Source organism: Capsicum annuum, chromosome 12 (genome assembly GCF_002878395.1).
Source record: "Capsicum annuum cultivar UCD-10X-F1 chromosome 12, UCD10Xv1.1, whole genome shotgun sequence".
Lineage (NCBI taxonomy): Eukaryota > Viridiplantae > Streptophyta > Magnoliopsida > Solanales > Solanaceae > Capsicum > Capsicum annuum.
Window position 1 is genome coordinate 18,302,502 of NC_061122.1, and position 14,497 is coordinate 18,316,998.

A 14,497-nucleotide genomic window follows, 5' to 3' on the forward strand; every position below is an offset into this window, starting at 1 on the left:
GGATCAATCTCTACTTGTTATTGCACTCATTGTTGTCACATAATGTGGAGCTATGTGGTTCATCAAGGTATTCAATTGAATCTCTTTCGTCGAATAAGTATATGGTGCAAACAAATTTTAATATAACTTTGCGTTATGTATATAAGTTGTTTGATTTGCTTCTTCTTATGTAAGTAAAGTTTCTACTGTATAATGGAGGTTTTGAACATTCATTATTTTCATATTGTACTCATTGCCTTATTGAATTTCTTTCGGCAAATAAGTATATAGTGCAAACAAATTGAATTAACTTTTTGTAATGTGTAAAAATTGTTTTATTTGTTTCTTTTTATATAAGTGAAGTTTCTAGTGTAGTAAGTAGTGAAACAAATTTACATATAATTAATGGATGTTTGAGCATTCATTATTTTTATATAGAGATGGAAAACTAAACTGCTTAGGTAATAGATTTGAATGCATTATGACAATTTCTTAAAATACTTTTTAACAGATTTTCTGAGTGAAGGTTATTCCACTTTAGAGGTAAATTTAACGTGTAACATATCGATAATTTCTGTTCATACTTGCATAAATTTTAAATAATTGATTTAATATTCATAAATATTCAGTTATAAACTGTTGGATAGAGTTACTTGTATATGTTGCTAGTGGTGCTGGCCCGGACTAATTTAGCGGAAATTTAGCTCACACCTAGTTTTGATGACCCCCACCCCCAAATTTAGGAAGAAAAACTGCAGTGTCAAAAAGATGACTTTTAATTGAAATTGTTTGAAAATTCCTTATAATTCTTTTTTACTGGTACATTTCTTGGTTTGTTGCATAATCTTCAATAAGTTCTTTATAGTTTTTCTTTAAACTGTTCCATCAACTTTCTTGATTTTTGTGGCAGTAGCTGATTTAGTGTTACATTTTCGATGTTGAACATAAATTTATGTGTAAAAATTAACGAATGGTACTGAATTAAATGTATTGAATAATAAGAACTTTAAAGGTTGACTAGATAGAGTTTAAATTATGGATTCACATCCATTATTTTCTTGAGATATTGAATTTTCCTATATTGAGTTTGTTTTCTTATTTATGCTACTTGGATTTTTGTTGGAATTTAGAGAATTGGAGTAATGTGTTATGTTAACAAAATTGTTGTAGAGGGACTCTTTCACACAAGTAGTTGGATTGATTTACTGTTAACGTTTTTCTAGCCGGTATAGGTAAATTATGCATTGATTATACATGATCATACACATTGTACATGAAGTAAACATATATTACACATTCTTTGGCTATTTTTAGTTTAATCAGTCGGTGAATGACTATTTAGGTTAATTCTTCTTGTTTTTCTCTGTTACAGGTTTGATCAAGTGAATTTCAATCTTTTGTGTGTGGCAGAAAGTTCATTGCAACAGAGGATTTAAAGGGTATTTTTGTGTTTTTTGAGGTTATTGGAGAGGGTAAAAATGGATGCAACGTTAGGCCGGGATGAGCTGGCCAAGTCACTAAGCCGGCGGTCCATGAGTAAGAGCGAAAGGAGGCCGAGTTTTCGATCAGTAAGTTCAAGGAGTTGGGCATCAGCTAGTGTTAGAGAAGTAATGTTTACTGCACCAGGAGGTGATGTTTTTCAGAAAAGTGCAAGAGAAAACGACGACGAACAAGAGCTAAGATGGGCTGCTATTGAGAGACTTCCTACGTATGACAGGCTAAGGAAAGGGATTTTGAGACAAACATTGGATGATGGAAAGTTTAATTATCATGAAGTTGATGTTGTTCATCTTGGATTACAAGACAGGAAACAGATATTAGAAAATATTCTTGAAGTTGTCGAGGAAGATAACGAGAGGTTTCTTAGAAGACTCAGAGACAGGACTGATAGGTGAGTATGAAAATAAAAAAATGTAGTAAGAAATTTCATTGATCTTAGTACAATTATGTGTTAATCATGAATATATATTGTATGTATGGAACAGGGTTGGAATTGAGATTCCGAAAGTTGAAGTTCGGTTTGAGCATCTTTGTATTGATGGAGATGCATATGTTGGATCTAGAGCATTGCCTACTCTCTGGAATGCTTCCATCAATTTTGTAGAGGTACTATCTGATTGTTTCTTTTGCTTATTTGTCTTATGATCTTGATGTTGTTACTGTCTGTTATTGCTGATTCTTTTTCATCTCTCCTCGAGTCGAGGGTCCATCGAAACAACCTCTCTACCATCACCAGGTAGGGGTAAGGTTTGCTTACATACTACCTCCCCCGACCACCTGCAGGATTATATCAGTTTTTCTTTTTCTTTTTTTGTTGTTGTAGTTTGAAGTTTATTGACAACAATTCCTTTGTTTCCTTTAGTTCTGTTGTACTTGTTCAAGTTTTATTTTTTTCAACTTTTTTCTTCATTGTACTTGTCCAAGTTTAGCTGATATAATTTGATACTTGTACTGGTGATTCATTTCTTTTTTATATTCGAATTTCATAGGGGTTTCTTGAAAAGATCAAGATTGTCCCTTCAAAGAAAAGGGTTGTCAACATACTGCGTGATGTGAATGGAATTGTAAGACCCTCAAGGTATGTTCGTCAAACTACAGTTGCATTTAGAGTTGACACATGAATTCTAGGTATATCTCATTTAGTTTACCATTGGGTACAATTACAGTATATCACGTTATTTAGTATGGTCTGGCAGGGCATTATGGAGATTGGAACTCCTATATTGATTCTGTGGTTCTTCTGTTTTATAGGATGACGTTACTTCTTGGGCCTCCTGGTTCTGGAAAAACAACATTGCTAAAGGCACTTGCTGGGGTGCTAGACAAGGACCTAAGAGTGAGCGACTTTTGAACATTCAATATGTGGCCTGGAAGTTTTAATAAAGTTATGTGACGATGTGCTCTTTTAGGTGAACGGAAGAATCAGTTACTGTGGTCGTGAACTGTCAGATTTCATCCCCCAAAGGACATGTGCTTATATTAGTCAGCATGACATTCATCATGGAGAGATGACAGTTAGAGAGACTTTGGATTTTGCAGGACGTTGTTTAGGAGTTGGAACAAGGTATGACCTCCTTACTGAATTGTCAAGGCGTGAAAAGGATGCAGGAATCAAACCTGATCCTGAAATCGATGCCTTTATGAAAGCTACAGCTGTTGTGGGCCAAGAATCTAGTCTTGTCACAGATTATGTTCTTAAGGTTAGACTCCTGGTTGAACTCGTAATCATTCCTGCATGTACAAACTCAACTAGAACTGATTATTGAAGTGAATTACAGATACTTGGGATGGATATATGTTCTGATATAATGGTTGGTGATGAAATGAGAAGGGGTATCTCTGGCGGACAGAAGAAGCGGCTCACAACAGGTATGTAGAATTGTCACGTCAATCAAAGGAAGATCATCATATGACATTTGTTATCCTGCTTGCCGAGTTTCCTTTGACAACATCTAATGTGCAGGAGAAATGTTGGTCGGCCCTGCTAAAGTTTTCTTTATGGATGAAATATCAACTGGCCTTGACAGTTCAACCACATTTCAAATTGTGAAGTTCATGAGGCAGATGGTCCATATCATGGATGTAACCATGATAATCTCTCTTCTTCAACCTGCACCAGAAACCTATGATCTTTTTGATGACATTATATTGCTTTCTGAGGGAAAAATTGTCTACCAGGGTCCACGTGAGAATGTCCTGGAGTTTTTCGAGAGTGTTGGATTCAAATGCCCGGAAAGGAAAGGAGTTGCTGACTTTCTGCAAGAGGTTACTTCTCTTAAGGACCAAGAACAATATTGGTTCAGGAAAAATGAACCTTACCAATATATTTCAGTGGCTGAATTCGCAGAACGCTTTAGCAACTTCCATGTCGGGCAGCAACTTTTTAATGACCTTGGAGTTCGTTATGACAAAAGCAAAGCCCATCCTGCTGCACTGGTTACCGAGAAGTATGGTATCTCCAACATGGAACTCCTAAAGGCATGCTTATCGAGGGAATGGCTATTGATGAAGCGGAATTCCTTCCTATACATATTTAAGACATTCCAGATCACTGTAATGTCAATTATTGCCTTCACAGTATTCTTTAGGACAGAGATGAAAACTGGTCAGATCGCAGATGGAGGCAAATTTTATGGTGCCTTGTTTTTCAGCCTCATCAATGTGATGTTTAATGGTACAGCAGAGCTTGCACTTACCGTTTTCAGACTTCCCGTGTTCTTTAAGCAGAGAGATTCTTTGTTTTACCCAGCTTGGGCTTTCGCTCTCCCCATTTGGCTTTTAAGAATTCCCCTTTCTTTTATGGAGTCACTGATATGGATCTTACTTACTTACTACACCATCGGGTTTGCTCCTGATGCTACTAGGTATGTTCTTAGCTCAATCCTAACAGCCAAAATATCTTGTGGTGAAATGTGGCTTATTTGTTAGACTGTTCAGTCATGAAATTTGGTCAATGTATATTCATGGTGCACATATGACAATTAGTTTAGATTATATGAATTCAATCTTACATTCTTGTACCTACAACATTTTCAGGTTTTTTCGCCAATTCTTGGTATTTTTTGCTTTGCATCAGTCGGCTTTATCTCTATTCCGTTTTGTTGGTGCACTCGGAAGGACTCAAGTAGTTGCTGGCACTTTTGCAACTTTCACAATACTGATAGTCTTTGTGCTTGGTGGTTTCATCGTCGCAAAAGGTTAGTTTTCAACTACACTCGGAATTTGGAAACTTCTCTGTTCTGTTACAGAGAGTTTTTTTTTATAGTCTAGGACTATAGGTGCACAGGAGATCTACAAAATTGACAATTTCACACGACCCGCAAGGGTGGCCGAGTTGGTCGAGCAGGGGATCTCCCAAATTGTGGCTCTGAGGTTCAAAACACCCTGCATGCTTTTTCGGCCAAGCTCATCGCACGAGATGTGCCTAGTGTGGTTTACCTCTCCTGTGTGGTTTGCGACTATTGCACTGGAGCGATATTTACCCTATGCTCCCCTGATGGGTGGCGGCTGCGGTTGTCATAAAAAATTGACAATTTCACATGGCATGTCCAATATTTTGAATGCATTTTTATGTACTGGTGCAGATGACCTGGAACCATGGATAAGATGGGGCTACTACATATCTCCTATGACATATGGACAGAATGCCCTGGCCATCAATGAGTTTCTGGACGAAAGATGGAATACTGTAAGCTCTACCATTTCACAAAAATAGCAGCATATATTGGCTTAACTTCTTTCATCAACATTAATTATCTTGACACATTCTATCCATATTTGCAGCCCAACAATGACCCGAGATTTTCTGAGCCAACGGTCGGCAAGGTTCTTCTCAAGGCAAGGAGCATGTATACAGAAGACCGTGTTTTCTGGTTCTGTGTTGTTGCCCTATTTGCGTTCTCATTTTTGTTCAACTTTTGCTTTATCCTGGCACTGACATATATCAACCGTAAGTCCCAGATTTTCCACACTATTTAAAGTTTTAAATTGTCTTTGGTTCTGATCAGTTCATGTAAGAAAAATGCAGCATTTGGAGATTCTAGATCAGTTATTTCAGATGATGACAAAAGTAAGAAGAAGAAGCGCATGCAATGGAGTTCAGCATCTACAGCTCCAATGACTGAAGGTCGAGACTACTGATTTTTTCTAGTTCTCATTTTTACAGCTTTTATTTGTACAAAATGGTTTTGTTTTTAATAATTGTCTTGAAGGTCTGTAAACTATCTCGCAAGTTCGCGATTCTGGTGTTGGCTATACACTTTGTAAGTAGTCTAATACCCTGAATAATTATTACAGGTATAATTATGGATGTAAGAAACACTAACAACTCAAGTATTGAAGAAGCCAAGAGAAGAGGAATGGTGCTTCCTTTCCAGCCACTGTCCCTTGCATTTAATCATATCAATTATTATGTCGATATGCCAGCTGTAAGTAACTTTTCTTGGTATTTAAACGTTGACTTTGTTATGATTTGTTTTTTACTAATTATCTGGCAATCAAGAATAGTTGCTTCCCAAGGTATTTAAACGTTAACTTGTTAATATATACTTGTTTTAAAGCTTAATGTTGTTTTAAAGCTTAATGTTTACTAACAGGTTGAAAACACCTGCCTGTTAGTTAACTACTGTTTTAGACATACAAGCCAACTTCTCCAGTCTGAATGAAAATGGTGATACAACAATAACACGTCATGTTTGTAAGAACTACTTGCTTTCCATTATTAGTCACATGTACTAATTCAGAGAATTTTCTAGAGATTCTGATCAAAGTTCCTAAACTAATAAGCTTTCTTGAGTTACCAAACAATCTGTTATGACAGCCTGTGGCTTAATATGGTTCTAATACTTATTCAGGAAATGAAAGCCCAAGGAGTTGACGAGACTCGTCTCCAATTGTTACGAGATGTCAGTGGTGCTTTCAGGCCTGGAGTCCTAACGGCCTTAGTTGGTGTGAGTGGTGCTGGAAAGACCACATTGATGGATGTCTTAGCAGGAAGGAAAACAGAAGGCTCCATTGAAGGAAGCATCAACATTTCTGGTTATCCAAAGAATCAATCAACTTTTGCTCGCATAAGTGGTTATTGTGAACAGAATGACATTCATTCTCCACATGTTACTGTTTATGAGTCATTGGTATACTCAGCTTGGTTGCGTCTCTCTCCAGACGTAAAAGAACATACACGGAAGGTGTGCGCTCTTATCTTATCCTTTTACTTCGTATTATTAATGAAGTCTTGCTTTGTACTTCGGATTATCCTCCTAAAAAATCCTGACAGTTTTCATAGAAAAGGTTGTCAAGGACTGACTTCGATTTTTGTTCATGTTTAGAATTTTGTTGAGGAAATAATGGAGCTAGTTGAGTTGAATCCACTGAGGGACTCCCTCGTAGGCCTTCCAGGGGTAGATGGTCTCTCAACTGAACAGCGGAAGAGGCTTACTATAGCTGTAGAGCTGGTAGCAAATCCATCTATTATTTTCATGGATGAACCAACATCAGGGCTTGATGCTAGAGCTGCAGCAATTGTGATGCGAACTGTGAGAAACACTGTGGATACCGGCAGAACTGTTGTCTGCACCATCCACCAACCAAGCATAGATATCTTCGAAGCATTTGATGAGGTAATTACTGCAAGCAATGTTGGACTTCATAACTTATGTTCTGTGGATACCTGCTTGTTGTCATAATCATTTCTACTGATTTTCTTGCAGCTGTTATTGATGAAAAGAGGAGGACAAGTCATATATGCAGGGCCTCTTGGTCATCATTCTCACCTACTGATCGAATATTTTCAAGTGAGGATCATGTCTTTATCAGATTATGGGTGCGGGTGACTATTAGGACAAATCAACAACTAAACAACTTTTTTTTTCTTAGTCTATTCCAGGGGTTCCTGAAATCAAAGAAGGCTATAATCCTGCTACTTGGATGCTGGATATCTCGGCTTCGGCTGTTGAGACTCAACTTCAAGTAGACTTTGCTGACATTTATGCCAACTCTGATTTGTATAGGTGATTTAGAAGATTGAGTAGTATTTTTATTATAGGTGATTTAGAAGATTGAGTAGTATTTTTATTTTTACTTTCTGGTTTGGTATTACTAACCCTTCGACCTACATTACTCGGTTTTGCAGGAGGAATCAAGAACTTATCAAAGAACTAAGCACTCCCGCCCCAGGATCCAAAGATCTTCACTTCCCCACGGAATACTCCCAGTCGTTTTTTGAACAGTGCAAGGCTTGCTTTTGGAAACAACACTTGTCCTATTGGAGGCATCCACAGTATAATGCCGTTCGGTTTGCTATGACAACAATGATTGGAGTAATATTCGGAATCATTTTTTGGAACAAGGGGAACCAACTGTGAGTAATCTTCTTCGACTCCCAAAACCAACACTGCACAATAAAATTTTGCTATTTCTGTCATCACTTTTTATCTCATAGACTAATCGTGACAACAGGTCCAAACTACAAGACCTGTTAAATATAGTTGGAGCTATGTATGCTGCAGTTATGTTCCTAGGTGGAACTAATACTTCAGCCGTACAGTCTGTTGTTTCTGTAGAAAGGACAGTCTTTTACCGGGAAAAAGCAGCAGGAATGTATTCTGCACTCCCTTATGCATTTGCTCAGGTAAGAGTAACATCAACTAAACATGTACTGTAATATTTTCTAGAATATCAATTGGCTGTTAAGAAGTAATTTGTACTTATGCCGTATGCAGGTGGCAATAGAGACTATCTATGTCGCGATTCAAACTTTAGTTTACAGCCTAATTCTTTATGCAATGATCGGGTTCCACTGGACAGTTGGAAAGTTCTTTTTGTTCTACTTCTTTGTTTTCATGTGCTTTGTCTACTTCACGATGTATGGTATGATGCTTGTTGCACTCACTCCGAACTACCACATTGCTGCTATCGTAATGTCTTTCTTCCTCAGCTTTTGGAACTTGTTCTCCGGTTTCCTCATTCCAAGAACGGTAAGTATACACCAAGCACTACATGATGAAAATAGTAACTTAAAAAGAATCTTGCTATCACACATATTTTTTCTGATAAAATCATGATTACATATGCAGCAAATTCCGATATGGTGGAGATGGTATTATTGGGGTTCTCCAGTGGCATGGACAATATATGGCCTTGTAACGTCTCAAGTAGGTGACAAAATCAACCCCATTGAGATTCCAGGAGGTGGCGAGGTATCATTAAAGTTGTATCTGAAGGAGAGCTTTGGTTTTGAGCATGACTTCCTGGGAGTTGTTGCTGCAGTGCATGTTGTATGGGCAATTTTCTTCTGTTTTATTTTTGCTTATGCCATCAAGTTCTTGAATTTCCAAAAGAGATAAACTGAAACTTGAGAAGTCAGAATAGAATATGTAGCCTACACACAGAAATGTGCATAAGCTAGGCAAATATAATTTGTCACAGAATTATAGCTACAAAGTATATTGAAATCCCAATTTTTTCTTATGTAAAAAGAATCCAGAAAGTCACCAGGCTTTAAAGGATATACTGAAATTTCCGCTTCTGCTTCGTCCACCCAAGGGCGGTCCAATGAAATTGGTGGCCTAAAACCCCTCAAGTACATTGAATAAAATTAGTATATGCGGATGTTACGTTGCATCTTGTGTGTCATGCACATCACACGTGTATCTCATATCAATCTGTGTAGTACCCTCTATACAGGTATTATTTCATTTCACTGGGTATGTTGTAAATGAGAAATGGATAAATTACAAGAGTCTTTGACCTTTGTCCATTAAGGCGATAAATCAGATGACAAAGAAAAACATACTAAAACGAATATTATTTGATAAGATTTGATCAGTAACCTACATATTATGAAAGCTAATGTTAAAAAGCATAAAAATCACTTGAGAGAAAATCTCCCCCAAGCAATACTCTTAAATGACACACCAATTATGCCAGAATTCAAGTAAATTAGAAAATTCAGAACAAATTATAATACTTTGTTCATTGAGTTGAAAAGATCCCTTTATGAATAAACGCATACATGTGCATGAGGTATACAATAAAATTAAAAATTAAAAAAATGATGAAGGATGATTGTTTTTCCTTCGACTTGATAGATAAACTCATCCACATTCATTAAAATACAAGTCTGTTATATAACGCGTGATTTTGCAATAGTGTATGTTTCACCAAAAACAAGTTTGGTGAACTCTTTTTGAAACATACACTATTTTTGAAAGTTTCCCATTACTTTGTAACTTTAAGATAGTAACATATTTGCCTAAAATATTGCTTAGATAATAGATTTCAATGCATTATGACAACCTTTTTAAAACCTTTTAAACAGATTTTCTGTGTCAAGGTCATTTCACTTTCAAGGAGAATAACACGTAACATATAGATTTAGCTGAATTCAAATTATTTATTAAATGTTCATAAATTGTTCGATATAAAGTTACATGGTATCGGTTGCTGACATGAGTTGACAAGTAAGCTGACTCGAACATTTCAGTTATAGAAAACATTATAATTATAAACTAATACTATCTATTGTTGTACATTAGTACTAATTTTGCAGAAATTAGCTCACACATATTTATGACCCCCACCCCCAAATTTAGGTAGAAAAAACTGCAAGTGTCAAAAAGTTGACGAAAGTTTAGAACTTTTCTGGCCAGAAGTTAAGAAATCTAAAGTACTTTATATGATGGTCAATGTTGTTGCCGAAAGTGATTAGTAGGGGGCAGTGGTCAGATCCAACTCTTGGAAGATGATGAACATTACAATGGGAGACGCTATCATTCCAAGAGTTATTGCAAACCATTCTATCTAATCTCTTCCAGATAATACTTTGTTCTTTTCGCTCATTACCCCAGGTGAAGCTACTACCAGTATAGCCAATATCAGTAAGAGAAAAGTCATATAAGCACTCCATAAAAGGGATACTCTTGCTAAGTTTATGGGGTTTGCCCCCTAATTTTTCTTCCGCACTTAGTATGCTATTAAAATCACCAATAACCGCCCAAGGAGAACTGATAGTAGTAGTAAAGGCTCTCATGTACATCCATAAATCCTCCCTACCCAAAGTAGTTGATTTAGCATACACTATTGATAGAAAAAAGTAATGGCCTTCCCATAAAATCCTACCAGTAGTCATTTGATCTTCACTAGAGTGGATCGAACAATCCAAGCCATGTTTCCAGAAGATCCAAATCTTGTTGCTACAATTTGCAAAACAATTATGCATATCCAAAGAATTCTTGTACTTCTCAATTTTTGTCTCTTTAACAAAAGGTTCCTGAATCGCAACTAAAGAGATATTATGACTATCAATCAAGAATCTTAACCTCTCTGTTGAGGCTTGAGACTTCATGCCCCTTATGTTCCAATTGAGAGCTCTAATCATTGAAAGATTATTTAGAATTTTTTTTTCTTGAGATCCCGTTCTTACTCCTTGTGTTATGAATACCCGTGACATCCTGCTCACTTTTGTATTTAAGAGTTTGCCTTAATATAGCTTGCTTTCCTTTATCTTTCACTGTTTCACTATTATCTTTCCTTCCAATATTTGTGCATAATTTCTCTTTATCTGGTATATCTCCTTCCTCTCCTGAAGACTCCTTAGAAGTGTCCTCTTCTTCGGATGAGGTTCTGTCGGCCCATTCATCTTGGGATTTGGAGTCTTCATCATCTGTAACATTTTCCTTTTTGTTGTTACCTTTTGGCTTGGACTTACCTGTGCTAACCAATTGTTCTTCTTCTTCCTCCATTAGCTCATCAAAGCTGTTTTGCGTGATAGCAGCAATTGCTTCCTCACTTATTTCCCCAGGTTCTTGCGCCCTTCCACGAGATCCAACTTTCCTTCCTAACTTCTTGCTTTTTTCACTTCCCACTTCTTCCCAATTCATCATCAAGAATGTCTATTTGGAGTTCCTGGTTGTTTTTGATGGTTATCGTGTTATTTGGTTCTGGAACTGTAGGCTCTTTTTGTATTCCAGCTTCATCATTGATATTGTTGCTATTGTCCTTTGCAAGATCCTTTCCTCCTTCATACATAGCAATATTGGATTTGTCTTTTGGCACTTCATGTGTCATAATTTGTTTGTTGGCTTGTTCTTGATTTTCCTCGACGTTATTCAATTTTGTGATGCCCTCTTGGTTGACAAATCCAGCTAATGAAGTAGGATGAGGCTTATCAATCCCAAATATGTTCCCAGTTGGCAGGTAAGTCCCTTTAGGGGGTTCACTCCTTCCTCTAAAACTTCTTTTTGAGGGGGCATTGTTAATCGACGCATCTCTTCCCCTATTTCGAGTTTCTTGATGCTCATTTGGATTGTTGTGTAGCTCATCGTGATTGTTTGTAATACTCTTGGGTTGTTCTGTAGAAGTTTGATCAAGTCCATGTTGAGCTTTCTCTTGTGTCTCTTTCTTTTCTGTTTCCTTCTTCTTTTCCAGAATATGATGATTTTCAAAACATTGTTAGAGATAGTTGGGATATTCAGATTAATGGCACTATTTTTTGGTAGGTACATCAGAAAATGAAGCATACTAGCAGAGCATTGAGTATTTGGTCTAAACTCAATATTGGCAATATTTTTGAGAAAACTCAACAGTTTGAAAAAGCGGTGTCACAAAGTGAGGAAAAATACATGACCACACTGGACCCGACTGACAGAATGAATATAAATAGAACCAAGGCTGAATTGATCATCCAACACAAATATGTTGATACATTCTGGAGACAAAAGGCAAATCTCAAATGGAATCCGGAGGGAGATGAAAACACTAAATACTTTCACTCTATTGTCCAAGGTAGAAGAAATTTTCTTCAAATTCATAGAATCAAGGTTGATGATGACAAATGGATAGAGGGTGAAGAAGAGATAGGCAAAGCTTCTGCAAAATTCTACTAACATCTTTTTTTCCCAGGGAAATATTATGGTGGACAACAGTGTTCTGGATCTTATTCCTCAATGTATTGAAGAAGAAGACAATCAAACACTGGTTATGGAGCCTACTGCTGAGGAGATTAAAGAGGCATTGTTTGGTATTAATCCTATTAGTTCTCCGGGGCCAGATGGTTTCAGTGCACTTTCCTTTCAAAAAGCCTGGGATATCGTTGGAGAAGACATTATTCAACTAGTCAAAACAGTGTTCAATGGTGCTCAAATGCCTAAATACTTTACCAACACATGTCTGGTTCTACTTCCTAAAGTAGAGTCACCTCAAACTTTCTCTGATTTTAGGCCTATTAGTCTTAGTAATCACCCTGAAAATTGTCTCTAAAGTCATGAACCACAGGCTCACTCACATTCTCCCAAAGATCATTTCTCAGAATCAAAGCGGTTTCATCAAAGGAAGAGCAATTGGTGAGAATGTTCTACTGGCACAAGAGATAATCCATGAGATTAAAAGAAAGAACAAAGGGGGAAATGTTGTCTTTAAGATTGATATGAATAAAGCTTATGATAGGATCTCGTGGCAATTTATCTGTACAGTTATGAAAAGGATGGGATTTGATGATAGATGGATACACAATGCGTGGAATCTCTTATCAAATAATTGGTATACTGTTATCATCAATGGCAAAAGACATGGTTTCTTTCAATCCCAAAGAGGAGTCAAACAGGGAGATCCTATATCACCTTCTCTTTTTATAGCTGCAGAAGTCCTTTCTTTAATGCTTAATAAACTCTTTGAAAATCCTTTTTTCAATGGTTCCACTATGAATACCATTGGACCAAAAATTAATCATGCTGATGGCTTAATTATCTTTTGTTCAGGTAAAACCAAAACGCTAGAGTTGATCACAGATTGCCTAAAGAAATACGAGTAGAGCTCTGGACAACAAATAAATAGAGAAAAGAGTTGCTTCTTAATGGACATGGACATATCTGCTAAAAGGATCAATATAGTGTCTAGAATCCTTCAGGTGAAGAAGAAAGAATTTCCTATCACCTATTTGGGTTGTCCTTTGTTTGCAGGCACAAAAAAGATTGAATACTTTGCAGATATGGCTACAAGAATCCTCAAAAAGATAGGAACATGGCAATGTAACAGGTTGTCAACACGAGGTAAGATAATATTAATCAAACATGTATTGAATACTATGCCTGTATATGTCACGACCCGAACCGGGCCCTGGCCGTGATGAGCATTCCAAACCATGAAGGTCCGAAACACCCCTATTTGTCTGATAATCATGCACATAACTCATATGATAAAAGAAATGTAAAAGATAAACAATATTATGGAAACATGGTCAAGAATCATATGAAATCAATAATGGGGAATAATGTCCCACAATCTCAACATAACATCTCTATAACGTTTGCGAAATCTCTACTACATGACTGAAACAAATATCTAGCTAAAAACTGGGACAAGGCCCCCAGTAGACCCAAAACATATAAATGATAAATGAAACTGCCAGATATCAGGCCTTCCGAAATATAGAAGGCTCACCAAGTGACTCTGCAAATCTGTCTGAGGAATCTACTAATTTTCTGAACCCTTAGAATGTGCCTCCGAACCTGGGAGGGAAGGGGGTCAATACAAAAGTACTGGTATGCAGAGATACCAAAACAAACATAATATTTTTACAAAATATAGTTGAGAGCCATTATAAAGCAGTTTCATATCAAATCATTTGAAAACACATGGGCGTAATGTAATTGTTTTCAACAACAATGTAATGCAGCTGAGCTAGGTGGAATACCCTACATATCATATTTAAACCAACTGTCAAACCTCGGCTGCCGCCGAGATTAGAGTATAAGTGAGGGAAAGTCACACAAGATCACACAGCAGGGTGTCTCGACCCAATGGTAGTGCACAAGATCACAAAGTAGGGCTCCTAACCATAGTCCCAACTTGGGAATGACATAAAGTCAGGTACGCAAGATCACAAAGCAGGGTACCAAATTTCCATGTCGGCAAACACGATTTCCAGCGATGAGCCCTTACACTCAAACGCCTTCTTCGGGCATCCACCTATCTCATGTAAAATCAATGCATTCAAATTTCATCTGATTCAATCACATATCAT

At 37.0% G+C, this 14,497-nt stretch overlaps 1 protein-coding gene and 1 pseudogene across 1 annotated transcript; both read left to right on the forward strand.

Annotated features, from left to right (window-relative positions):
* The first annotated feature begins 771 nt into the window (after window positions 1–771).
* Window positions 772–9,099, forward strand: LOC107850487 (pleiotropic drug resistance protein 2-like). Its single transcript, XM_047400806.1, has 21 exons — window positions 772–952; window positions 1,352–1,870; window positions 1,965–2,085; window positions 2,469–2,557; window positions 2,731–2,815; window positions 2,889–3,179; window positions 3,258–3,348; window positions 3,443–4,343; window positions 4,516–4,676; window positions 5,064–5,167; window positions 5,263–5,428; window positions 5,507–5,605; window positions 5,776–5,906; window positions 6,333–6,665; window positions 6,807–7,097; window positions 7,188–7,271; window positions 7,354–7,487; window positions 7,610–7,837; window positions 7,936–8,107; window positions 8,199–8,453; window positions 8,553–9,099. The coding sequence occupies exons 2-21, from the start codon at window positions 1,458–1,460 to the stop codon at window positions 8,820–8,822; spliced, it is 4,419 nt and encodes a 1,472-aa protein (XP_047256762.1). The 5' UTR covers window positions 772–952; window positions 1,352–1,457; the 3' UTR covers window positions 8,823–9,099.
* Window positions 9,100–10,035: 936 nt separating this feature from the next.
* The window catches only part of LOC107849417, a 39,022-nt pseudogene continuing 34,560 nt past the window's right edge, over window positions 10,036–14,497 (forward strand).

Coding starts and splice junctions, on each gene's coding strand:
- LOC107850487 (XM_047400806.1), top strand. CDS start 1,458: ATGGATGCAACGTTAGGCCGGGATGAGCTGGCCAAGTCACTAAGCCGG. Junction 3,180..3,257: donor TCACAGATTATGTTCTTAAG/GTTAGACTCCTG, acceptor AGTGAATTACAG/ATACTTGGGATGGATATATG. Junction 5,429..5,506: donor GGCACTGACATATATCAACC/GTAAGTCCCAGA, acceptor AGAAAAATGCAG/CATTTGGAGATTCTAGATCA.